This window comes from Meriones unguiculatus, chromosome 4 (genome assembly GCF_030254825.1).
Source record: "Meriones unguiculatus strain TT.TT164.6M chromosome 4, Bangor_MerUng_6.1, whole genome shotgun sequence".
NCBI lineage: Eukaryota > Metazoa > Chordata > Mammalia > Rodentia > Muridae > Meriones > Meriones unguiculatus.
In genome coordinates, this window is record NC_083352.1 from 125,669,813 (window position 1) to 125,694,381 (window position 24,569).

A 24,569-nucleotide genomic window follows, 5' to 3' on the forward strand; every position below is an offset into this window, starting at 1 on the left:
TTTTTCAGGCAGTGCCATTGGCATGAATGGGCTTGTAGGAGCTGATGGAAGCAGGCTTGGACAGAGACAGAAACTGAGCTGGGATCCTGGGCCCCAGCCAAGCCCATGAGGAATGAGCTCAGTTTTTTAAATTCACAATTTCTGAGCATAGTTGTGATATAAATTCTTGCAGTGAACAAATTCACTTCTAGAAATTTATCACAATTTATATCTGAAGTAAAGAAAAATCTTTGTAGGTAGCAGTTTTCAAATACAATAGTAGCTGGGCATTCGTGGCACATGCCTTTAATTCCAGCACTCAGGAGACAGAGGTAGGCGATTTCTGAGCTACAGGATAGCCTGGTCTATAGAGTTAATTCTAGGACAGCCCTACCCGAAAAAACCTGTCTCTAAACAAACAAACAAACAAACAAAACAATCAAAATAGTAAAAGCTGGGAAATTATTTTAGAGAAGGTGAATCACAAACTATGGAACAGCCCTCAGTGGACGTTTATATAATTACAAGCATTTATTCAGCAATTCAGGGAAAATTTGATGTACAGTTAAGTAAAAACCCAAGACATTAAATGGTATATACTGCATGGTTATGTAGATTGCTATCTTTAAAAAAAGATTGAATTACAAAAATAACATGATATACTCAGAATGTAATCTCTTTTCCCACATCAGGCGTGATGGCCTGGCCTGGCCTCTTGCCTACAGCCAGCACCAGCCTCTGCTTTACTCCTCCTCTCTCCTACTTCCTCCCCAAGTACCAGGTACAGGGACTCATAAACACAGGCCACATCTCCCACTTCGGTCCAGAACCTGTGGAGAAAGGCCCTGTGGCCCCAAACAAAGTTAATCTATGAGATGTCACCTCTCTGCTCATCTACTGCTGCTCCCTCACTGCCTTGCTGATCCTTTGCTATGGCCCCTTCCTGCCCCAGGGCCTTGGCACATGCCATGCTTGTTGCCAGGAAATGTGTGGACTCCTTAGCTGAGTAAGTTCCCTGTGCCCATATCCCTGGCTTTCTTCACAGCACTTCCCGTCCACAGTCTTCCTTTCTGAATACAACCCCAATCCTTTGAGCTTTCTCTGCTGCATCCCTTCTCCCTAGCACACAGTAGATGATCAGTAAACATCTGCTGAATGAAATCAGGTAACTAACCGGAAGGTACTGGTGGGCTTCCTGTTTCCGGTGTCTCTTCCTCCTAGACCTGGCAGCAGAAGCTAACAGCAGGTATGCAGCAGCCGCCAGGTGACCCATCATTTCCCTAGTGTCCTCCTGTGCACAGGGTGTCCTGGGAGGCAACACACGGAGCTAAGTGGCTGAGAGAACTGACTTCTGGAAGGTCAGGTCTGGCTTACCACCCACAGCTGTGCAGCCCTGGAAGCATAATTCTCTGAACATTCACTTTTTTTTTTTTTTGTCAGAAAGAGAAGGATAATACTAGGGGCAAACTAAACAAAAGGATGCCAGTAAGGCATAGGCCTGCTCTGGGGGATTTGGCAATAAGCAGCACTTAAATTCCACAATGGCCACATAGGGGTCTTGGTCTCTTTCAGATTTACAAAGCGGACTAGCTGACATGAAGCTTATAGTCTGTTAGCTTCAATACCTACAGGGGAGAAACTGGGGCAAAGAGTACAGTGCTTGCCACAGGCAAGAGCCCCAATACCAGCTCTTCAACAATACTGTGCCAATCAGGATGGTCTGCATGGCTACCCACAGGGGCCACAGCCTCTACAAGTCCCTGTGCAGGCAGGATACAGAACCACCTGATCAACCACCTAGAACTCACCTCTTGGGAATGAGAACTGCAGCGTCAGAAGGCAGTGCACTGGCTGACAGGGCAAAGGCTGCTTCCAGCGGGGGCTTCACAGGGCCTCTATGCATGGATATGTCAGAGGCTTGGCTGAATGTCCTTGGGGAAGAGCTGATGTGAGGGCTGCGAGCACAGGGCAGAGGCTGGGAAGATCTTAGAGACAGCAGCAGCCTTCAGAGCACCCTGCCAGTGCCACAGTGATGGTGCAGAGGCCCTAACACCATCACCTGCTGTGTGAGCACTTACATGCCCCTGGAGCACTGCACAACATGCTCTTGTTAACAGTTAACAAGCACTGTTAACAGCTGCTGCAGTGCTCACAACAGAGGAGCCAAGGGATGATGGTGGTTGGGCCTGGCAGTGGGGATGAATCTGAGGGTCCTTTAGGGGTTCACTGGAAAAGTGGCCAATAGGACCACCTGCTCCTTGGCTTTGTCTGCATTTATAAGGTCACTTTAAGTATCTGTGCTAATGGACTCCACTGACTTTTAAAAACAAGGGAGTTTTCAGTAGTCATGGCTTTGCATCAAAACTACAGAGATCAGCAGGGTGTCCTAGTAGACACCTGTAATCTCAGCACTTAGGAGGTAGAGGCAGTGGGACCAGGAGTTCGGGCCAGCCTGGGCTGTAAGAGATCATTTAATTTCACTCCTTCCTCTTTATAAAGTAACTGCTTGAGAGAGAGTTCACGGATGCAGGCACTCAGAGCAGGGCAAGCCCCAGGCAAGAGGAGGGCTGCTTTGGATGTGTGTTTGCTGGAAGCACACGCAGCTGAGAGTAGCTCTGGCTGTGGAGTATGGGAGCCCGCAGCTGGGATGGAATGCCTTCTCTTTTAGGAAGTCGATGGTACTGTTCTCCTTCTCTGGCAGGAGAGAAAAGGAGCTTGCAGTCCCAGGAGCAGCTTTAGCTGCCAAGCCTGGCTGGGGGGCTGCAGATGGGATCAAAATTCATCCCGAAGCTGAGAGGGTCTGTCCATGCCAAAAAAGGATGACTGCCTCCCATGCAAGTCCCGCTCCCGCTTCACAAAGGCAGTGAATGAGGAGACACAGTTTCCAATGAAGTGGTCAGCCTGACCAAGGATGTACAGGTCGATCTGGGCCACCTCAGGCTTCAGGCTCACGACCTTCACCTGTAGGGAGGAAGATAAGAGCATTAGCAGGTGCCTCAGGCCAAGGTCAGATGAGCCAAGGCCAACAGGCCACACTCTTAACATTCCTCTCCTGGCTGATGTATCAAACAAAAAGATTGGGGTGGCGAAAGATGTGGGCTGCTGTCTTCGAAGCATGCATACTTGAGCCCTGTCTCCAGCCCAGCTCCCTCAACACCGCTCTTGCTGGTGTCCTTCCTGTTTTTCCTACAACTCACGACTCGTTCAAAGGTTTCCCAGGCTTGGAGGTGTACTCATGTATACAGTATGACCGCAGCAGGCACAGGGTCCTGGATTCCACTCCCAGCATCAATCTTCCCAAGAAGCCCTTCAAGCTAGCTCATGTGCTGTCTGCTTGGCTTCCCTCAAGCTGGAGAAGGGAGTGAGGAGCATGCAGCCACCTCATCCTGCTGCCTGGATGCCCTCCTCTTTCTAGTAGTCCTCTAGACCCCATGTCCTTTCCAATCTATCAACCTAGGAGACCTCAGTCACTTCCTGTAAAGGCCTACCTCTCCTTGGGCCTGACTGACCTCAATGGACTCTTCGATGTCCCTTACTGCCTTTCTTGGTCTGGTCACTACAGAACTGCCATAAGAAACTTCTGAGACACCCACATCCCTGTTGCTATCCAAACTGCATACCCTTTACAGGCACCCTACAGATCTTTTGATAAGGATGGCAAATCATCCATGTACCTGATAAGGCCTGCTGAGGCTGGCTTTCCAATCACCCAGTCCTTAGAACTCCAGATGCTATCTGCCAAACTCCCTCTCTCTAGTTTCTCCTTAGGACCTTTACACATTCTGCTCTTTATGGGGTGTGCTGGCTAGTTTTATGTAAAGTTGACACATGCTAGAGTCATCAGAGAAGAGGCTTGGAGCCTCAGTTGAGAAAATACCTCCAAAATGCCTCCTCGGGCTGTAGGCATTAGTGACTGATGTGGGAGGGCTCAGCCCATTTTGGGCGGCGCCCTCCCTGGGCTGGTGGTCTTGGGTTCTAATAAGAAAGCAGGCTGAGCAAGCCATGGCCTCTGCATCAGCTCCTGCCTCCAGGTTCCTGCCATGTTTTGGGTTCCCGTCCTGACGTCCTTCAGTGATCAAGAGTGATGTGGAAGAGTGCGCCAAGTACTTTCTCCTCAACTTACTTTTGGCCGCAGTGTTTTGTCATAGCATCTAGCTAAGACAACTAAACCTCTTCTGACCTGGCTAACTCTGCTAACCCTTCGTTTCTCAAACTGGGTGGCACACTTTGGGGAAGCCCTTCCTAATGGCCACCAGGTCAGTGCCCTGTGCTCTACTCTTGGAGCCCACCATCTCCACTTGAAGCACATGGCTATTTCTAACTCATACTCCTCGGGCCTTCTGTTAGCACTGTGCCTGGCTGCACCTGGGCTGGACCTGCATTGCTCTGCTCAGTCTCAGGGAACACGGGTTGGATGAGCCCTGTCCTGGCTCCCGTGTGCCGACCCACAGAGTCTTCTTCCAGTCTAGGACGTGACCCTGAAGGCAGGACCACATCTCACTCATTGGGTTCCCAGCTTAATGGTACGAAGCTTCGCTTGCTAGCCGGGCTGGCAAGGTTGCTCTGTCAGAAAAAATACCTAGTTGGATCCACAGAATGTATATTTAAAAATAAAAATCAGTGCTGACATGCTTGGTGCCTTTAGCCCCAGCACTTAGGAGGCAGAAGCAGGCAGAGCTCCTTGAGGTCAAAGCCAGCCACAGCTACACAGTGAGACTCTGTTGGCTTTTTTTTTTTTTTTTTTTTTTTTTTTAAAGTAAGCTAGCCTATTGGTGTGTGCTCAAAACCCCAGCACTGGGAAAGGAGATAGGCAGTTCCTGGGGCTTGCCATCTAGGCAGTTTGGCCTACTTGATGAGTTTTAGACCAGCGAGAGATCTTGTTTAAAACAAAAGGTAAATGGTACCTGAAGTTGTCCTCTGACCCACCCCACAACAAATTTGTACATGTGTGTGGACATAACACACACACACACACACACACACACACACACACACACACACCCTCACCTTCAAAAAGGAGAGGAGAGTAAAATGCGAGGTCACGGGAAATGGGGCTGAGGAGTGGGGGTGGGGCAGGAACACCAGCACAGGAACAGAAAGTAGGCAACATCAAGAGGCTCAAGGCCTAACCAGCCAGTGCATCAACCCTAAAGCTCATGAAAACCCCCTGGGACTCTCCATGCTTCAGCTCCGTGCAGGTGAGGAGGTGGGCAGAGTTGCCTGAAGTGCTCTGCTCTTTGGCCAAACTTTCTGACATTAAGAGCCTTGCTGCCTGACTTGTTAAAGACACTATCATTTTAACCTTGGCCAAAAGTCCCCAAACAATCCCACCTACTCCCTAAACTTACCTGCTCTGTCACTCCAGACACAATGGGCTCTGGGACCTCTTAGTTAATTCTGCCCCTTCTGGATAGACTTCCTCATCTACAGCATGCAGGGGTAGAGTGAGAGGGCCCTGAGGCCTCTCGGCTGATTTTCTATCTAGGAAATGGGCAGGGCAGACCAGAAGGCACTGAGCCCTCACTTCCTCGATGGTGGGGTCCCTTTTTTTTCAGGGGATGGAACACGTAGAAGGACAGAAAGGTGGCCTATGACATAAGGCCAGTGGCTCCCAATGTCTGCCTTTCCCCCTTGATTTTAAATATTCATATTAATAAAATAAACATCCACCTATCTATTTCTAAATGTCAGAGTCCTTGGCCAAACTTGGAAACACCTTTACATAAGTCCTTTATAGCCTCTAAATTATTTTGGTCACATATTTTTTAAAAAATGTTTCCACTGTCTTCTTCTTAGGCCTGCCGGCATCTGAGGTTCTCAGTCTCTCTGGTCTCCTGAATGCTCAGTAGTCACTCAGCCACCACCACACAGAGACATACTCACTCTTCACCAGATGCTCCTTGATACTGTAAACATCCACCAAGCAAGTTCTGCTGCTGGGCAGCACTTCCTGAAAATGTCACTAAGCACAAAAGATCTTCCCCTTCATTTCTGGTACTAATGAACGTTAACTTAGTGAGCATTGCTTTATACTGGGAAATGTCATAATTTCTTTATGAAAACATCTCTACAATTGATGTGAGAGACAGGTGCTCTTTGGTCCCACTCTATTGATGAGGAAACATAAGCACAGAGGGGTCAGATTACGTTTGCAAGGCTGCACGAGGAGAATTTAAGTCTCAAGCCGGGTGTGACGGTGCAGGCCTGTCGCCCAGCACTTGGATGAGGCAAGATGATCAGGATCCTGTTCAAGGTCATCCTCAGCTACATATTCTGTTTTTTAGCCAGTCCAGGCTACATGAGACCTGACCCTGTCTCAAAAATAAAACGAAACCAAACCAAAACAACAATAACAACAACATAAAACAGAGTATATGCTCTTAATGGCTCATCTATTGTGGATCCCATCTTAGAGTTCACGATGTCCTTATTCAACAAAACATCGGCACTGTGTGTCAGGCACTGACCTGGACACTGTAATGAGAGACAGGCGACAGCCTCTAGAAGTCAAAGTACCAAGATAAACCCCACAGAAAAGAAGAGTAGGTCTACATTAGTTGTATGTGATCTACATTAGTTGTATGTGAAGCCTCAAGGAAAGAAAGAGCCATGGGATGCTCAAGTAGGGACTCATGAGCTCCTGGAGTGGGATGAATCTAGAAAAAACGTCTAGAGATGTTAGGAATCAGAGAGGCAAAGGGCTGGTGGGGGAGGGGTCAAGAAGCAGGTACTAGCGTTGTGGGACTAGCTACCCCTCGCTCCCTTGTCTCTATTCCCTCCTGCTCTGCTCCCTCTGGGCCAAGCATACCTTCTCTCTGAAGAGCTGCTGGATCTCTGGCACATAGCTCTCGGAGTCTGTGGCGATGTAGACCGACCTGGCATTCACCGCCTTCACCCAAAGCCTCACAGCCCGCTGGATTTCCTTTAGATCAGGGAGGCACATGGTCGTGGTGAGGGGGATTGCTGTGCTGCGGCTGTAGCCCACACACTGAGGGGAAGCCATGAAGTGTGATCCTGCAGTCCCATCTTTCAGCATGGCACAGGCATTCTTCTGCAGGGAGGAGTGGAGGGTGCAGAGTTAGAGAAGAAGCTGTCTTGAAACCCCAGCACAGGGATCAGTAAATGAAAACGGGCTATAGAGGTGCCTAGCACTCCAGCACTCTCTTGTATTCTGCGCGTGCGCGCGCGTTCGCGTGTGTGTGTGTGTGTGTGTGTGTGTGTGTGTGTGTGTGTGTGTGTGTATTAAACCCAGGGCTTTGTGCATGCTAAGTAAATGTTCTACCACTGAGCAACACTCCTATACCTTACTATATACGTATTAATAGCATTAAGGGACGGGGGAGGTTGGTCTGTAATCTCAGCACCTGGGAGGTGGAGGAGGCAGGATCAAGAGGTTTTAAGGCAAACCTTGGCTACACAGTGAGTTTAAGGCCAACTGGGCTACACAAGACACTGGGGACAGGTCCATAATAGAACCACAACACTGGTTATTTCTGAGTGGGGCTGCAGAGCATTTTTCTGCTCTTTGTGATCTGGGACTTGAGTGGCGTTCAGCACTGCTGATAAGGAAGGCTTATCTGATTCCTGGGACTTGTCATCACTCCCCTGAGGCACATGTTTGCTATGGGTTCCAGAGATAGGCTTTATCTGGCTAAGGTGGGTCCAGGCTATTTTTGACCAGTTGTGAGTTCTTCTCATGCACCTGACTTTTATCAAGCTTTCTTACCCTCTAATGAGATGACTGCATGTTTTTCTTCTTGGGGTATTAAGACAGTGAATTTAATTCCTGGAATAGGCTTTGCTTGTTAATGTTTCACTTTGGATCTGCACTTCTATGATTATCAATGAAGAGATTTTATCTGGATTTGGTATTGGTTTAGGTTACATTTATTTTTTAAAAAAGCATAACACACACCCACACCCGTGTGCATGTGTGTGCACTTGTACAGGCACACACTGTTTGGTAGTGCTAGGATGGAACCCAGAGCTTTGTGCATGCTAAGCAAATGCTCTACCACTCAGCTACATCCCCAGTCTTGAGCATTTTATATCTTTCTATGTTCCAGGAAAGCACAGAGGCGGGCTACTTCTTACACATGTATGAATATGACTCAGATCATTCACAAAATATCATGAGCCTGGATCCTTTTCTTTATGGAGGGTCTAGGGAGAGTCTAGGGGCCAACTGTGAGACTACCCCATCAATTACCACTCACGTGTGTGGTGATGGGAGTAAGACTCCAGCCTTGTCTACACTAAGCAGATGCTCTACCACTCAGCTCCCAGTCTTGTTAATGAACATCACCAAATTTTTGCTTCAGAATTTTTCACTCTTCAATTACGTGCATCTTTTAACACATCTATTTATCTCCCTAGGTAAGTGAAAGAGACTGTCCATGTTGGTTCTGATGTTTTGCACGAATGATAATCTGATGAGGTTTTTACATACTGACACAGACTCTAAATCCTGGGAGGATGACAACACTGTCACTTTTGAGGAGTGCCACTTGGTTGCGATGGTCCCCTCCCTTTCTCCCTCACACCCCCAAGACAGGGTTTGAAATTTGCTCTGTAGACCAGGCTGCCCTCAAACTCACAGAGATCCACCTGTCGTTGCATCCCTGACTGGCCTCAGACTCAGAAATCTGCCTGAATCTAACTCCTGAGCATTGAGGTTAAAGGTGTGCACCACCACACAGGCTCCACAGTTCACTTTTAACAGCAATCTACTGGCTAACCACTGAACTAACGCAGAGGAGTCCTGGGCCAAGAGCTCCTCTTCTAGCTTTTTACCTAGCTTGGGATCTGACTTAATGCCTCAGTTTACACATCTGCAAACACAAGGGTACAAACGGCAGCTGCTGAATGCTAGCTTTCCAGCAGGTGTTCTAGATAGACAATTCTGATGTGTGCTGCAGTGGTGAGATCATGAGATATAATCCAGACTTGGTGGAGTTAGCTGTCTCTGCTCTAGGCTGAGACTTCCCACCAATCACTACAGGCTTGGGTTCTGCTTAGGCAAATGTCAGCCAGAGAGAGGAAGAGGAAGTTACCCAGTCGGAGCCAATTCGAAGATGAATGCCCACATAGGGGCGGATGAGGTGGGTGCTGATCTGGGCCTCTCCTGTGCTCACCATCTCATCAGACCACACCATATACTTCTGGAGTTCCCTGTGTTCCTCCAGGACGGGGAACTGTGCTGGGGCACCTGGCAGTGCGAGCACTGGATGTTCCTTTGGAGGAAATCTAGGTATAAGATGGAAAAAGGGGAAGTCACACAGAATGCACAAAGAGCCCTGCTGCCACCCCTACGGGGGAAAAAAATGGCATTGCACCATGCCCCAGAGACCCTGTGGGAGGCCCCTATAACATGCAAGAGACACAAAGGTTGTGAAATCTCAACGGGCTGATAAGAAACCTTGGTGGAGACAGCAGGCACAATATGCAATACTGTTCCCGCCACATGGAATTTACAACCTTCTTTGCTTGTTTAACAATTAAAAATTTACAGTAGAGCATTCCAACATTTTATATATCATGCTGGCTTCCAATCTGTGGTGTGGCAGTTCATTTCAGGGTGGGGTGTCTGGAGCCAGCCTTGCCCTTTTACCCACATGGCGGGACTGAGACGTGAAGCTGCTTACACAGACAATGTTGGTCCCACTCATAGGGACTGTGCACATGGGATTAGGCCAGTCACTCAATACTCAGCAAATACTGACTGTCTATGTCAGGACCCAGAAGAATGAGGCCAGCCTGGTCTCTACCCTCATGAGGTATACCAAAGGTCTGCAGATAATCCCAGCACACCCTCTCAAGACTCTTTCCCACTACACAAAATCCTTTCTACAGTCTTTCCACATACATCTTCTCTTCTGCTAGACCAGGCTCCAGTGGCAGTGCTTTCTGTGTGCCACAACCAGTGCTTGGAGCACATGAAGGCTCAGTAAGCCAAAGTAAATCTGTGTTTCCTCCTCAGCTCAACCCAGACTCCAGTGTAGAAATATAAAGCTCTTTGCTACTCAGGAACTCAGAATGCACTTTCTGACTCCAGACTTCAGCATCCAAATATCTGCCCTACCCACTGAAATCCCTTCTAGATATTACAAACTAGGCAAAACCACTCTGGAAAGGTTGCAGTTAGTTTCTCATGAAATCAGACATGCAATTATAATGTGACCCAGTGATGGCACTTGTGGGTACTTACCAGGGCAATGAAAACTTGTATTCACACACAAACACGTACACTAATGTTCACAGCAGTGTTATTCTAGCTGCCCTAAATCAGAAACAACCCAAATAGAAACAATACCATATCCACATCATGAACCAGTCCCAACAGTGCACACACTCTATGATTCCATTTATATACTTTTGAAAGGGCAAAATGGAGAAGAGGCTAATGGCTGCCAGGGATGGTATATATTTAGGGAGGCAGGTTTAGTAATACACTTGCAATATAAAGATATTTATATTGAAAGAAGTACTCAGTATCTTAACTGTGGTACAGGATATTTAAACCTACACAAATTACACAGAACTAATATACACATACATAGACAAAGTTGTGTATAAGTAAAAAAAAAATAAAAAAAAATAATAATAATAATAAGGCAATTCGAATAAGCATCACTGTCAAAATCCTGGCTGGGATACTGAAGTCAAGGTACCTGACAAGATCTCTCCAAACTGTTTATCACAACTGCATGTGCATCTACGATCACCTAAAAATATTTCAAATAAAAGGGCTGGCACAATGGCCCATGGGATAAAAGTGCCTACCAACCAGGTCATATGACCTGAGTTCAATTCCCACGACCCACATGGTAGAAGGACAGAATCAACTGCAGGAAGTTGTCCTCTGTGTGCTGCCCTTCCAAACAATTGAATAAATGTAATGAAAATAAAATTAAAACTGTAAAAAAAAAAATACCATGGAATATTGTAAACCCTAAAACAAATATGGAAAATAATTCATATGCCTGTGGCCTACATCAGCAGGTGCTAATATTGTATTTTGCTTCAGAGTTTAAAAAAATATACATATCTAGGGCTAGTGAGATGGCTCAGAGGGTAAAAAGGTGCTTGCCACCAAACCTGAGTCCCTAAGTTGGTTCCCTGAAATTCACATGAAAGCAGGAAAAAACTAACTCCATTAGTTGTTCTCCGACACACACACATACCCCAGAGTAAGTGAAAAACATTAAGTGAAAGCCCTACTTCACTATCTCTTTTCCTTTTATTCTTTCTCCCTGAAGACATGTTTTCATGTATAAGTCCATCCATCCATCATCCACCCATCATCCATCCATCATTCACCCATCATCCATCCATCATCCATCCATCCATGCCTTAGTTCCTTGTTTGTTAGCAGTGCTGAGAACAGCCTTAACTCATAAGGCCATCAGAAAACAGCTACATACTTAAGGTATACTGCATGATGTTTTGTATGCAATGATCAGCACAGTCAAGCTAGGTAATAGACCCATTTAGAGGGCTATTGAGAAGGTTAAATAAATATAAGAAAGACCTCTGGAGCAGTGGTTGGCATACAGAAAGATCTTACAAAATTCTGGGCCTCATATAACCTAGTTCACCTTTTCAAAAAATTAGCTTTACACCATGCGTGGTGGTTCACGCCTTTAACCCTAGCATTCAGGAGACAGAGGCAAACAAAAACAAAAACAAAACAAAACAAAACAAAACAACAACAACAACAAAACCACTTGCTGCTCTTGCAAGGGACCCAGGTTCAATTTCCAGCTTCCACATCAGGCTCTGAGTTCAAGGCCAGCCTGGTCTACAAAGTGAGTTCCAGGACAGCCAGAGCTACAGAGAGATCTTGTCTCAAACAAACAAACACAAATTAATTTTATGTTTGGTGATTGAACGATTTTGATCATGGAGATCACAGGATCATGATGACATCTCTTGAACTTTTTCAGTTTGCATGAGTAAATCCTGTGTTGGCCGGTGAGACTGTTCCATTCTCAATTTACACCGCCAAACTGCAGTGAACCCGCCACTCATTCTATACATGGACACAAATACATTATTCAGCAAATGCCTCCCAAGCCCGAAGATGGGTAACCACTCCCAGGCTCAGCTCCTTGTCCTCTGCATGCTGACATGCTCAGCAGCCATCATCTGTGCTGCCAGAACTGGAAAACACTAAGGACAGTGGCCCAGCAGTCTCTTCACCATGAATTCCTCAGATACTGGTCAGAGGCCTAAGCCCTGGAAGCAGCAAGCGTTCCTCCACAACATGGCTTTGTATGATGCCTGGCTGGCTGCACTGTTAAGTTTGTGTTTATACGTATATACATGGCAAGAATGAACTGAGTCGTAGTATGTGAAAATCAATTGCTTTATCTACGTAAACTCATTTAATCCCACAAAAGCCTCGTGAGGAAAGTGTGCCTACTATTATCTTACCGAAAAAAGAAACAAAGAGGCTGAATATCATGCCAAGGCACAGGGTGGGAGGTGGTGGGGGGCAGGGTTTGCATTTAGGCCGTCTGCTTCACTGTGGTTTTAGTTTTTACTTTTAAAGATTTATGTGTATGGCCATGTGTCTGAGTGTATGTATGTGTTTGCATGTACTCGTGGAAGACAGAAGGTGCCAGGTCTCCTAAAACTAGAATTAGACAGGTAGCTGTAAACTGCCTGATGTGGGAGCTGGAAATTGAACCTGGGTCCCTTGCAAGAGCAGCAAGTGCTTTTTTTTTTTTTTTTTTTTTAAATCCCCTTTTGAGATATGGTCTTACTATGTAGCTCTGGCTGTCCTAGAACTCATTATGTAGACCAGACTGGCTTTGAACTCACAGAGATTACCTGCCTCTGCCTCCTGAGTGTTGGAAACCACCATGCTGGCTCAGCCAGAGCTCTTAACCAGTCCTATTAGCTGTGTTCTTGACTCCTAAATCTTACTCTGATTTTTTTGCTCCTCCTAAGGGAATATGAGGCTTACTTCTCTGAGCTGCAGTTCCTAGCACAGGCAGCAGGTGCTGTAAATATTTTTAGAACTGAATGTGAGTGATCAGGGGCTTTATAAAAATATCAGGACATGCTGATGGCAGTGGGTAGAAAGAGGAGGAAGAAACTGATAGTACCTGAGAACCCTACTATGGGCCAGGCTTGAGGCTAAGCTCATTTTAGATGTCCCCTCAGGGCCCTCTGAAAGGAAAACAGGTTTTCTGAGCTGATGGATGGTGATTCACTAGGATAAATTGGGATTTATGCCCTTCCTGTTCTCTTGGGAAGAGCCTGGAACTGACCGTTGGTGAATTTCAATTTTGGAATGTTTATCCCTGTGCCTTGGACCTGGGCCAGCACAAAGCTGTCCCAGTAAGACTACATCAGCTGTGGCTCAAAAGGCAATTAAACAAGAGGTCAAGACTCAGCTGCTCACTGCCCTCAGTGAGGTCTGAGAATGGATCAGAAAGAGAGCTGGAGGAGGGTCTTGGTTGCAAAGAAAACCTGACCAGCTCTACCAGCTAACCTGACATTCACTCTAGGTCAGTCTTAGCCCAGCCAGTATTCCAAAGGAGGGCTGGCTTTCCTGCTACTGGGCCTAAACAACCTCAAGGGTAATCACTGTCACACCCTGGCTACTGAGGTCCTCTGGGCTCAGCAAACATTTATGGGACCAGTAGATGATGCCAGGCTGAGTACCGAGGACACAGGGGCACAAACAAGGGACGTCCTGCTCTCAAAGTCTCTGAAAGGAAGGACACTTTCTCTCCTGCTCTTTGCATGGGAACTCCAGGTTGGCCTTCAGCTCATCAACTCAGCCCTACAGGCCCTGGCAATCACAAACGACCTCTGTCTTCTCAGAGAGGCTGCAGCCTAGGAGAATGGGCAGCAGTATATTGCACTTTGGATGTGAAATCCCTTTCAAAGGCTCACGTGTTGGAGTTTTGGTCCCAATACAGCATTGCCCAAAGCTGCAGCTAAAAGATGCCTCATCTGCCTTATCGTAATCCCCGGCACCCAGAGCAATGTTTGACTATCAGCTACCTAGAGAACTCTGACTTCTTCAGACTACCCCTTTATATCATCGACTTTCTCCCCAAACTGGACCATAAGCACAAATTTAAGTTCTCACATAGTTTTTTTTTTTTTTTTTTTAAAGACTGATTTATTTATGCATACGAGCATTCTACTTGCATGTATGCCTGCGTGACAAAAGTGAGCATCAGACAGAAAAGGGCATCAGATCCCATTATAGATTGTTGTGAGCCACCATGTGATTGGTAGGAATTGAACTCAGGACCTCTGGACGATCAGCCAGTGCTTTTAACCACTGATTCATCTCTCCAGCTCATCACATAGTTCTTACAACTAGGCAAACTCAAACTAGATGGTGGAACAATGACTATGTTTGAGTGATATTCCCCAGCTGATGTGCCCATGCACTGAGCACCACCCCATCTCTGTCCGTTAGGATCAGTACTTTGTGAGGCTCTTTGTGATATACTTTCGGTGCTGCTTTTAGTGTTGGTGATGCATTTTTGTCCTGACACATTATCAGTGGAGATGAATCTTATTTTAAAACCCTTAGCCAATAGGCTGAGGAGAGCTATCAGGGATAAATCTTTACCCTCTGTCTACCTTCTAGCGAAGCAATGCTGCTTGTCACTCAGAGTGAAGGCGGAGAACCCAGCAGGTGATCAAATGGCAAAGTGCTATCTGGGATCAGCAATGAAGGAGATTAGATCCTCAGAGGAGTAGCCTAAGTGGCTCCTCTACTAGCTGGAAAGAAAAGCTCCAGAACAGAACAGGCTAAAAACAGTGCAGCTAAAAGCACGGCAACTTAATGCTACACAGCTAGCCAGATGTGGTAGCTCTACTTTCCTAGTTATGTCAGCCCTGGGGAGGCAGCGTTGGGAGAATCACAAGTTCAGGGACATTCTTGATTACACAGTGAGTTTGAGGTAAGCCTGGGCTACAGGGAAAAACCCTGTCTTAAAAAAGGAATGAGTTTTTTAAAGTTAGGTTGTACAGCTCTGCTACTTCAAGCTTCACGACTGTGGGCAAGCGATTTCACTCTTTTCTGCTTTTACAGTTTTACATGTTCATTGTAGATGACAATACCGCCCCAAAGATTCATTAATCCTGAGTTTAAACCTACCAAGACTTAGGAACAGTGTGGTATATAACAGGCATGAAATATGTGTTAGCTCTTACTATTTTAAAGATTCACATGCAGAGCTGAGCTGGCCATGCAACAGCCCTACCAACTTAGATAGGTCATTTAACTTCATTGAGCTCAGCTTCCTTCTGTAAAACTGAGGACTCAAAGAGTGGGTAGTTCAGTGGTAGAGGGCTTACCTATGTGTATCAGGTCCTGAGACTAAACCCCAACGTTCTCAAGATGAAACTGATAATAACAGCCATTTTGTGAAATTTCTTATAGATAATAATTAAAATGAAGCATGTGAATGACAAGTAACTGGTTGCTTATTATGTACTATGTACTTTTATAACAGGAACCAAATACTTTAGTGCTCTTTCCATTAAACCAAGGTGGAAACTGGAACCAGAGACCTGGAATGGTTTCTCAGTCTCCCAAGAAAGAGGCAAGGCTGGGTCAGAAGTCATACAGTGTTCATACCTGTCTTCATTGAAGTCTATTGCTGGCCTACTAAATGTTAAATTAAGTGCATGACCACCCTCAATTTACATGTTCCTCTTATTCCTTAACCTACTCTGAGTACTTTTTCCTCTCCTCCTCCTCCTTCTTTCTTTCTCTTTCTTCTTCTTCCTCCTCCTCCTTTTTCCCCTCCAAGATAGGGTTTCTCTGTGTAGCCCTGGCTGTTCTGTAACTTTTTCTATAGACCAGGCTGGCCTCAAACTCAGAGATCTGCTTGCCTCTGTCTCCCAACTGCTGGGAGTAAAGGCCAGTGCCACCATGTTTGGTTTTTAATCTGACTTCTTTTGTGGTGGTGGAGTAGTTCTACGGACATACCTAAGGTCTCATACATGCTAGGCAAGGTCTGGAGCAGCCTTCATTCTGACATCTAAACCCAGGCTTTTTGCTGCCGTGCCAGAGCATCAAAGACAGATTCCCCCATTAAGGTTTATCAATCTGACTAGACTGTGGTTCTCCAAAGATCTGGGCCAGGCTGTCCTCATTTTTACATACTCCTTTGGCTTCTGAATACTGTGTCTCACACATGACAGACGCTCCATAAATATTTCACAGCTTGTGCCTGTGTCCTGTTAACCTATTTTTCAAATACGGCCTATGGCACACAATTAATAAAGCCTAGCTAGTAATTATGAGGGTGACATCACTTCTCAGTCTGCACCTGAGCTCTTCTCCAGGCACTGCTTCCAGTTTTCACCTTGTTAAGAGGAAGACAACAGGAGAGCGATTCTCACGCCTGGAGGAGGAAATCGACGTGCATGTGACTGAACAATGTTCTTTTTATGACATCCCTTATCAGCCGAGAAACTCTTGCTCAACCTCAGGGCAGGTCAACATCCTCGCTGTGTCAGGCGATGAGATGCAAACAGATCACACAGGATCCCAAGTTCAACAGACGGAACACAGTGCTTGCACCTTTGGTCTCTTACAAGAGGGTGGGGTAGAGAGAGAAAGGTCCAGGAAAGAGCTAGATTCTCCTTAGCCCCTGCCTTCCTAAACCCAGTACTGCCATCCCCACCAAGTACCTCTGGATCCATTGTTCTTTGTAGGAGGTGCTGAAGGAAATGCCTGTGAACAGCTCCGACTTATTGAAACTCACATGAAACTGGTCCCAGAACGGCCCAAAAGGATTTCCTTCCTGCAGAAAGAGAGTGGTTGGTGGAAAGCTTACTCAACAGGAGGGAAAGCTACCTGGAGATGAGGCCAAAGAACTGCAGAGAGGGGGCCTTGGGAGATAGATGTTGTGGCACCTGGGACAGCATTCTTACAGAATGGTCTCTCTGCTGGGGGCGGAGAAGAGGGTTTGAGCTTCTGTTTTGACTTCCAGCAGTGTTTGAAGGAATCTGTCCCAGAACTATGAACCAGAGCAGGGGCTCTCTACCTTCCTAACACTGTGACTCTTTAATACAGTTCCTCAAGTTGTGGTGTCCCCCAACCATAAAATTACTTTTGTTGCTACTTCACAAGAATGATTTTGCTACTGCATTGAATTATAATTATAATGTATATTTGTGTTTTCTGAGTCTTAGGTGACCCCTATAAAAGTCATTTGACCCCAAAGGGGTCGTGACCCATAGGTTGGGATCCAGTGAACTAGAGCGTTAAGAGGCTAATTCAGCACACTACTTTACAAGATGGAATTAAGACTCACAGAAGCTAAGATCTGTGCCCAAGGTCAGATAATTGGTAAGGGCAGTGCAGGGGGACACAAGCTACAGCCGTTCTCAAAATGTAGCTTTTTAACCCCTTGTCCCAGAAGAGAACTGGGCCGCGTCCTATTTACAGAGAGCCAGAAATGCACACGCCGACTACTTATCCACGAAAGCTTCTCATCTACACGCTGACAAGTGGGAGAACACTCAGGTTAAGAGCGGACAATAAGCCAAGTCACACCATGCTGGCTGTGTCTTCTCTATACCACGAGGAAATGAACAGCACCTCCCTCATAGTCTGAGGAGTAGAGGAGTGAATATGCATCCAGCTGCTGACATGGGGACTGCCATGCAGGCACTGCTCACTATTACTGGCAGCACCTCAGTTCCCAGGTGCTCTTAACGTGTGGTCTACTCTCAGTGAGCCAGCTAGAAACAAAACCACAAAGAAGCACAGCGTACCAAAGGTGACACTGCTAACAAGTGCCAGAAACATACCACACCCCCGTCTTTCTCCACATACTGCTACCATGAAGCCTCAAGGGCTGAGAGGACACAGAACAGGATCTACCTTCATGGGACATGTCTTCTTATCAGGACTTCGCTGGGCCGCCACCTCAAAACAGTATGCCACCCGTTTTTCGGGCGGCCAATGGGTAGGTGCCAGCTTTTCCATGAAGTCCTCCAGGCTGATAACTCGATGGTAGGCTCGGAGAGGCTCCAGCTTGAAGTACTTCTGGTAGGGCACATGGAGCTAGAGGAGAAAAAGAAGGGCACCCCCATTACTAAAAACTGTACACGCCAAGATCCGGACTATGTGATAAGAGAGGCCTGTACTGGGCTTTGAATAGACCTCAGTGTTGGAATGCCTGCCAAGGATGCATAGATGTTAGGCTTCATCCCCATCACAGCAGCCACAAATGGACACCAAAGCTAAGACAAAGACAAACTGAGATAAACGATCTTCTAGCTCAAGAACAAACAGCAGCATCTGCGGAGTTCAAAACACCCGGCAAGCGGTGTAATGAACGCCTCTCAGCAAAGAGTGCCCTCACAATAGTTACAAGAAGGTAGGCAGCGGCTGTGATGGCTTCACTGCTCTCATAAGAGCAGAATTTTAATGTAAACTCTCAGCATTGAAACATGTAGAAAATGAGCCCCTGGCACCTGGCTGCTGGTAGAAGTGCCAGCTTTGAAGCAGCTACTTGGGGTCCATACCCACAGAACATGCTCCTTCTGTGGAAGGTATTTATTCTAAGAGGCTCTGGGACTTGCTACAGGAGCTGTGGACAGCAACATTCGCTGACTCAGTGGAAGCACAGGAAAAGAAGCAGGAGTCATGTCACAAAGTCCATGAGGGTAGTTACCTCCAGGGGAGAGAGCCCAGGGTTAGCAAATTTCTCATCGACTTTACCAGCAATGCTTTGCTTCTTGTCCTAACAGAAAAGCCAGGCATGCGTGTCATCAGAAAAACATGAACAGTGGTGCATGCATGTAATCCAACCACTCAGAGACGGTGGTGAAAGAACAGGAGTTTGAGGCCAGCCTGGGCTTTATGAACTTCTGTCTCAGAAAATAAAAATAAGAAAGGAAAATAAAAATAGAAATGATGAAGCAAGAATGTGTTCCTGAGGTTCTAGTGTTCTAGTCTGGAGGGCTCATGGATGATGGTTATATTCATCATCAAAATTTTTAGATTTGTAAAAAAATTCTGAGCCAGTTTTGATGTATGTCTATAATCCTGGCACTTCAGAGGTTGAGGCAGGTTAATCAGGAATTCAAAGTCACTCACACCTATATAGCAAATTGGAGGTCAGCCGGGGCTACATGAGCATGTCTCAAAAAAATTAAACCCACCAGGCAGTGGTGGCGCACACCTTTAAGCCCCGTGCTTGGGAGGCAGAGGCAGGTGTTTCTCTGTTCATGGCCAGCCCGGTCTACAGAGTGAGTTCCAGGCCAGCCAAGGCTACACAGAGAAACTCTGTCTTGAAAAACAAAACCCCACAAAACAACCCTCCCCCCCGCTCCAAACTAAGCCCACAAAACAAAAAGAAAACTAATTTAAATATACTCTTAGAACACCATGAAACAAAATTTGGATTCTATCACATAGGTCAGGCTTTCTCAACCATATCCCAACAGATCAGGTGCAGTAAAAAGGTGGCAGAGTTGAAGAGATGTAGGAAATTCTGTTTTAAAATGGATTCTTTACTGCAGCAGGTCTTCTTAGGGCCTTTACTGTGCTATTGAATACTCTCGAGCTAAAAGTGTGGGACAATGGGAGTTGGGAATAGCATTTCCGAAACTAGAAAGAAATTTTTAGAGCTATGGTCTCACTACATAGCTGTAGTTAGTCTGGTACTTGCATGTAGATCCGAATGGCCCCAGCCCCCAAGTGCTAGACTTACAGGCCTTCATCACCACACTTGGCAAGGTTTGCCTTTTTGAGAAGAACTGATACGCTGGCAGAGGAGAGAATGCACTGATTAGTTAACGTTAGAAGAGGGAAAGGAATTGTGAAGTTACTATAATGAACTTGAATTTATTTGTTCACAAATGTATTATTTATTGGTTAGGTTTATTAAAAAAAAATTTTTTTTTTTTTTGGAGATATTCCCATGTGCTGAGGATGGACTGAAGCTCAAAGTAATCTTCCTACTTCAGCCTCCTAAGGGCCATAATTATAGGCAAGAGCCACCACACCCAGCTTATTAAGTGTGCAGGTAATATGTACGTACCTCCCATACCTCTAAGGGAAAGATGAAATGGTCTAGACAGGTACAAGATACCAAAGAATGTGAAGTTGAGGCTTTGAGAGCTGAGTGTGTATTCAGGAGGAGCTTTCAGGATGAAATCTAGGGTCCCAGCTTGGTCCCCACATGGAGATGGGATAATATATTGAGGCTGGAATTGCAGATGGTGACACAGGTTTGTGGGCAAAGATAGTGAGTTCAGTTCCAGCTTTCTGAGTCTGTGATATCTGTGACAACTTAGCAGACTTGAGTGTCTAGGAGTAAGAAACACGAGCGTGTGGTTAGACAGGAGTCTCTACCAGAGGTATACTGCAAGTGTAAGAATAGTGATCGCCACACCAGTCAATAGGAACCCACAGCAAAGTGAGGTAATGGTAACAGCAGCAGTGGTAGTTCACTGAATGCTGAGCTAGTGCTGCACTCAGCCTTTTACAAGGATCAGCGTATCTGACTCACCTGAGCCACAGAGCTAATGCCAAACAGAGGGAAGGCATACACCAGCAGAACCATGGGTGAAGAGAGGAGCCCCAACCAAGGCACAAAAAAATGGTACCTTGCTGAGGTCAGGACAGAAGCAGGAATCACCAATGTCCTGCCAGGGGAAGAGGGAAGTTTAGGAAGAGGAGAGGTTCATAGGACCAGGAGCTATTGAGTGGTCAGGTAAGACACAGCTTGAGAAATAAACCTTGATTTGGCAATTCTGAGATCCTGGTGACCTCAGTGAGAACAATCACTTTAGGAAGGGGAAGCTCACTTGAGACAGGCTGAGAAACCCGTAGGAAGTAAAGTGGAAACTCAGTATGACACTTGGCTGAGAAGGCAAGGATACAGCAAGCCAGCAAGCTAGAAGCTATCAGTGAAGCCAAAGGAGCCAGATCCGAGGATCGCAGAAGCTGAGAGCTTCCTGTGTGCTAGGCTCTGTATACTGAGGAGCTCAGCCGATCTTAAGAGGAAGGCATGAGGCACAGTCAAGATATTTACTGTCAGTAACCCATCAGTCCTCATCATGAGAGGCAACCAGTCACCACAGGTTCTTGTAAAGATGAGGAGATGGAGGCACAGAAAAGTTAAGTAGTTTGCTCAGGCTATACAATTAGGAAGTGGCTGAGTTAGGCTGCAGTCTGAGTTTTAGCTTCTACCAGTAAGCTTTTCAGAGACAGGGATGCAGATTGGTGGTAAAACATTTCCCTAGGATTCGTAAGACCTGGATACATTCCCTAGCACTGCAGGGAAGGGGAAGCCTCTCCAAAAGAGGTATGCATGCAAAGGAGAATATAGACAAGGCATTGGAATGAAGTACAGGGTTTTGTTCATGCTAAGTACAATTTTAATAACTAATTAAACTTTTAAAGTCAATTCATTAAATATTTAGTTCCTACATCTAGGTCTCTAGGCACACAGTGAACAAAAGGAAACACGGGACTGTTGGAAGACACAGAAAACAAGCTAAGTATCAGAGGACACACATGCTCAGAGAGCCACTTGATGGGATGAGGCAGCACTGGACCCAGACTGTTGTTGGTGCTGGTAGCCTTCGACATACTATTAACTAGCTTGTGCCTCCATCTCTCTTTTAAAGTTGACAATAGAACTTGTCACCTATTATTGACCAATAGGTTATATATAAGGTAAAGTGAATTGGGACTGAAAATGGAGGGTTTAGTTTCAAGACACAGTCTCTGAAAGTAGACAGCCTTGGGGTTGAATTCAAGTTCTACTATGCACAGGCTGTACAATCTTGGGCAAGTTACCTCATTTGTCCAAACCTGGGTTTTCCTGCAGGATGAGTTGTGGGAAAGGTAAGCTAATTCTCATGCAGTGCTCAACAGTGCCAGCACAAAAAAATAAGGCCTGCTATTTCAAGGAAGGAAATTTTAAGTAAAGAACAGGACAAGCCCAGAGTGGAAGAAAAACCCAGAGGCCTTGGAGTCAAGCAAGTCAGCAAGCACGGGGAAGGGTTGACAGGGGCCAAAGTCAGCAGAAGTACTCACATTGGTGAAAGGAGGCTTGTGATGCTGGTACTCAATCCACGGAGGTACAGCCAAGGTGCGGTTCAGCAGCTTTGCAAATGCCAAGGAGCCCAAGAAGTGATCGGCCTGGTTCCCAAAGCGCCCTGGAAACAGTACATTGTGGGTAGAGTGGCCTGGGGCACTAATGGCACGGTGTTTGAAGGGCTCACAAATGACTGCACCCAAGACTGGGGAGGGCCAAGTCACCAAAGTGAGCTAGTTAACCCTGGCATGTAAGAGAAAGTCTAGACTCCCAGGTATAACATTCAAGGCTCCATAGATCCTGTTCCTTCTGCCTCAGCCACTCTAGGTTCCATGCTATTTCCTCTCATGATATATGTTGTATAATCCCTACTCTACCTGTTGTCTTTGCCAGGAGCATCATTTGACCTGTCTCCACTTACTTGCACATGAAGAGGGTGATCCTGATGCCTCATTTGCTAAGATACTTTAAGCAACTCCTATACAGTTCTCTTGCTCTCAGCATGGAGTTGAGTTACCCCCCCTTTTTTTTTTGAGGCAGGGTCTATGTAGTCCTGGCTCTCCTGGAACTTGCTCTGCAGACCAGGCTGTCATTGAACATGTATGACAGTCTTCCTGCCTCTACCTCCTACATGCTAGGATTACAGCTGTGAAAGCAGATTATGTATTTATTTATGTACTGGGGATTTAACCTAGGGTCTCAATGAATGCTGGGTAAACACTTTACTACTGACCCATAAACATCACTTTGGCTATTTACATTTGTTATTTTCCCTCAAATGTCTTTTTTCTTTTTTTGGCTTTTTGCATTGGCTGTTTATTCAGCCTGTGAATGCTTCTAACAAAGGTCTATCTGATTTGGGGGGAGGGCAGGGTCTCACTTTGGAGCCCGAGCTACTCTGGAACTCTCTCTGTAAGTCAGGCTGACCTTAAACTCACAGAAATCCACTTGCCTCTGGCTTCCAGTGATGAGATTAAAGTTGTATGCAATCATACTTGGCTATCACCAATATGGGATCCATATCCATCCATTCCACAAATATTGTAAGGCCACAGTGTGCCAGATATTATGTTAGATGTTACAATATAAAATCAAGAAGGATTATGACCTCTGCCCTCAAGGTACTCGGTTCTAATTCAGGTTAGAAGACACTAAACAAGAAAACAAATTCATTTTGATAGGTTTTGATGATTTCAAGAAAAAAAAATTGATGATAGGGTGACTAGGGTAATGGACTAAGGTCAATGGAGTCCTCTTTGGTGACACTTATGTTGAGACTTCAAGGATGAGAAGGAGAGGGAAGAAATTAGAGAAGGGTGTTCCAAGAAAGAATAACTCATAGACCTTTGTGTTTGCAAGGAACAGACAGCAGTTAGTGTGCATGTAGCTGGAGAGCCAAGGGAGAAGGGCTATGAGGACCAGAGTGGAGCCAAATCTTGCAAGATTATGGCCTTGATCAGATATAAAAGCCACTGAAGGATTATAAGAAGGGAATGGATTTTACAGTGATGATTCACTACCTGATTCAAATTGCATCTCGACTCCCTCCCCCCCCCCCCCCCCCCCCGCCCAGACAGGGTTTCTCTGTGTAGCCCTGGCTGTCCTGAAACTCACAGAGATCCACCTGCCTCTGCTGCCTTCTGAGTGCTGGGATTAAAGGCTTGCCTCACCATGACCGACCCTAGACTGGTTCTTAAGTGTTCTTGTTACTTTTTATTCAGTTTTTTTTTATCATCTTGTACCGAATTATGCATAAATTTTTTTTAAAACTTTTTTTTTTTAATTGTCTGTCTTCCTAAAACGAAGGACCTATAAGGGTATGCATGAGGTTTATCTGTCTCAGCCACCAGTAACTAGCACAGAGGACAGCGCCTGGGACAAAAAAAAAAGAAAAAAAAGAAAAAGAAAAAGAAAAAAAAAAAAGGTGCCACGTAAATTATTTGCTGAATGAATGTAAGAATTGCCATGAGACTGCGCGGGCAAGTCTTGCCGTACAAACTCCATTTACTGGTCTGAGTCGGGTTAGACCTCGAATGAGTCACTTAACTTCTCCCGAATGGCAAGTTGAACACCGGTGGCTCCTCTGTACCCATGCAACTAAGGCAGCGAAGAGCATGCCCTGCCAGGCTCTGGAGGCCTCTCCTGGACCTGACAAGGCGTCTCTGAGCGCCTCAGAGAAGTGGCTCCGCCTCCCCGGCCTCAGTTTCTCCACTTAGGCAGAGGGTTCCGGAGGCCTTACCCATGCAAGGACAGTAGAGCAGGTAACCGGCCAGGTCCCAGGAGCCCGCCGACCGCCCCCGGAGCGGCAGCGGCAACAACAGCAGCAGGAAAAACGCCCGCAGCAGCAGGTGTGGCGGTGCCCACGCGGCGGCGCCCATGTCGGCGGCAGAGCCCCAGAGCGCGGCGGCCGGGAGGCGGGGAGGGGGAAAGGAGAGGCGCGAGTAGCCGCCCCGCTCCCGGCGCTCCCCGCGCGCCGCCCGCGCGCCGGCTGGGCCGCTCTAGCCCGCGGGCGGGCGGGACCATAGAGAGCCCGCGGCACCG

At 46.4% G+C, this 24,569-nt stretch overlaps 1 protein-coding gene across 1 annotated transcript; it reads right to left on the bottom strand.

The window, feature by feature from the left end:
* Positions 1 to 487: 487 nt before the first annotated feature.
* On the bottom strand, positions 488 to 24,490 carry Pofut1 (protein O-fucosyltransferase 1). The gene is made up of 7 exons (XM_021639720.2): positions 24,268 to 24,490; positions 22,028 to 22,149; positions 17,855 to 18,037; positions 16,657 to 16,769; positions 9,033 to 9,225; positions 6,788 to 7,030; positions 488 to 2,940 (listed from the first exon to the last, which is right to left on the bottom strand). Exons 1-7 carry the CDS (start codon positions 24,404 to 24,406, stop codon positions 2,752 to 2,754), a joined length of 1,182 nt encoding a protein of 393 aa, XP_021495395.1. The 5' UTR covers positions 24,407 to 24,490; the 3' UTR covers positions 488 to 2,751.
* Positions 24,491 to 24,569: the final 79 nt, after the last annotated feature.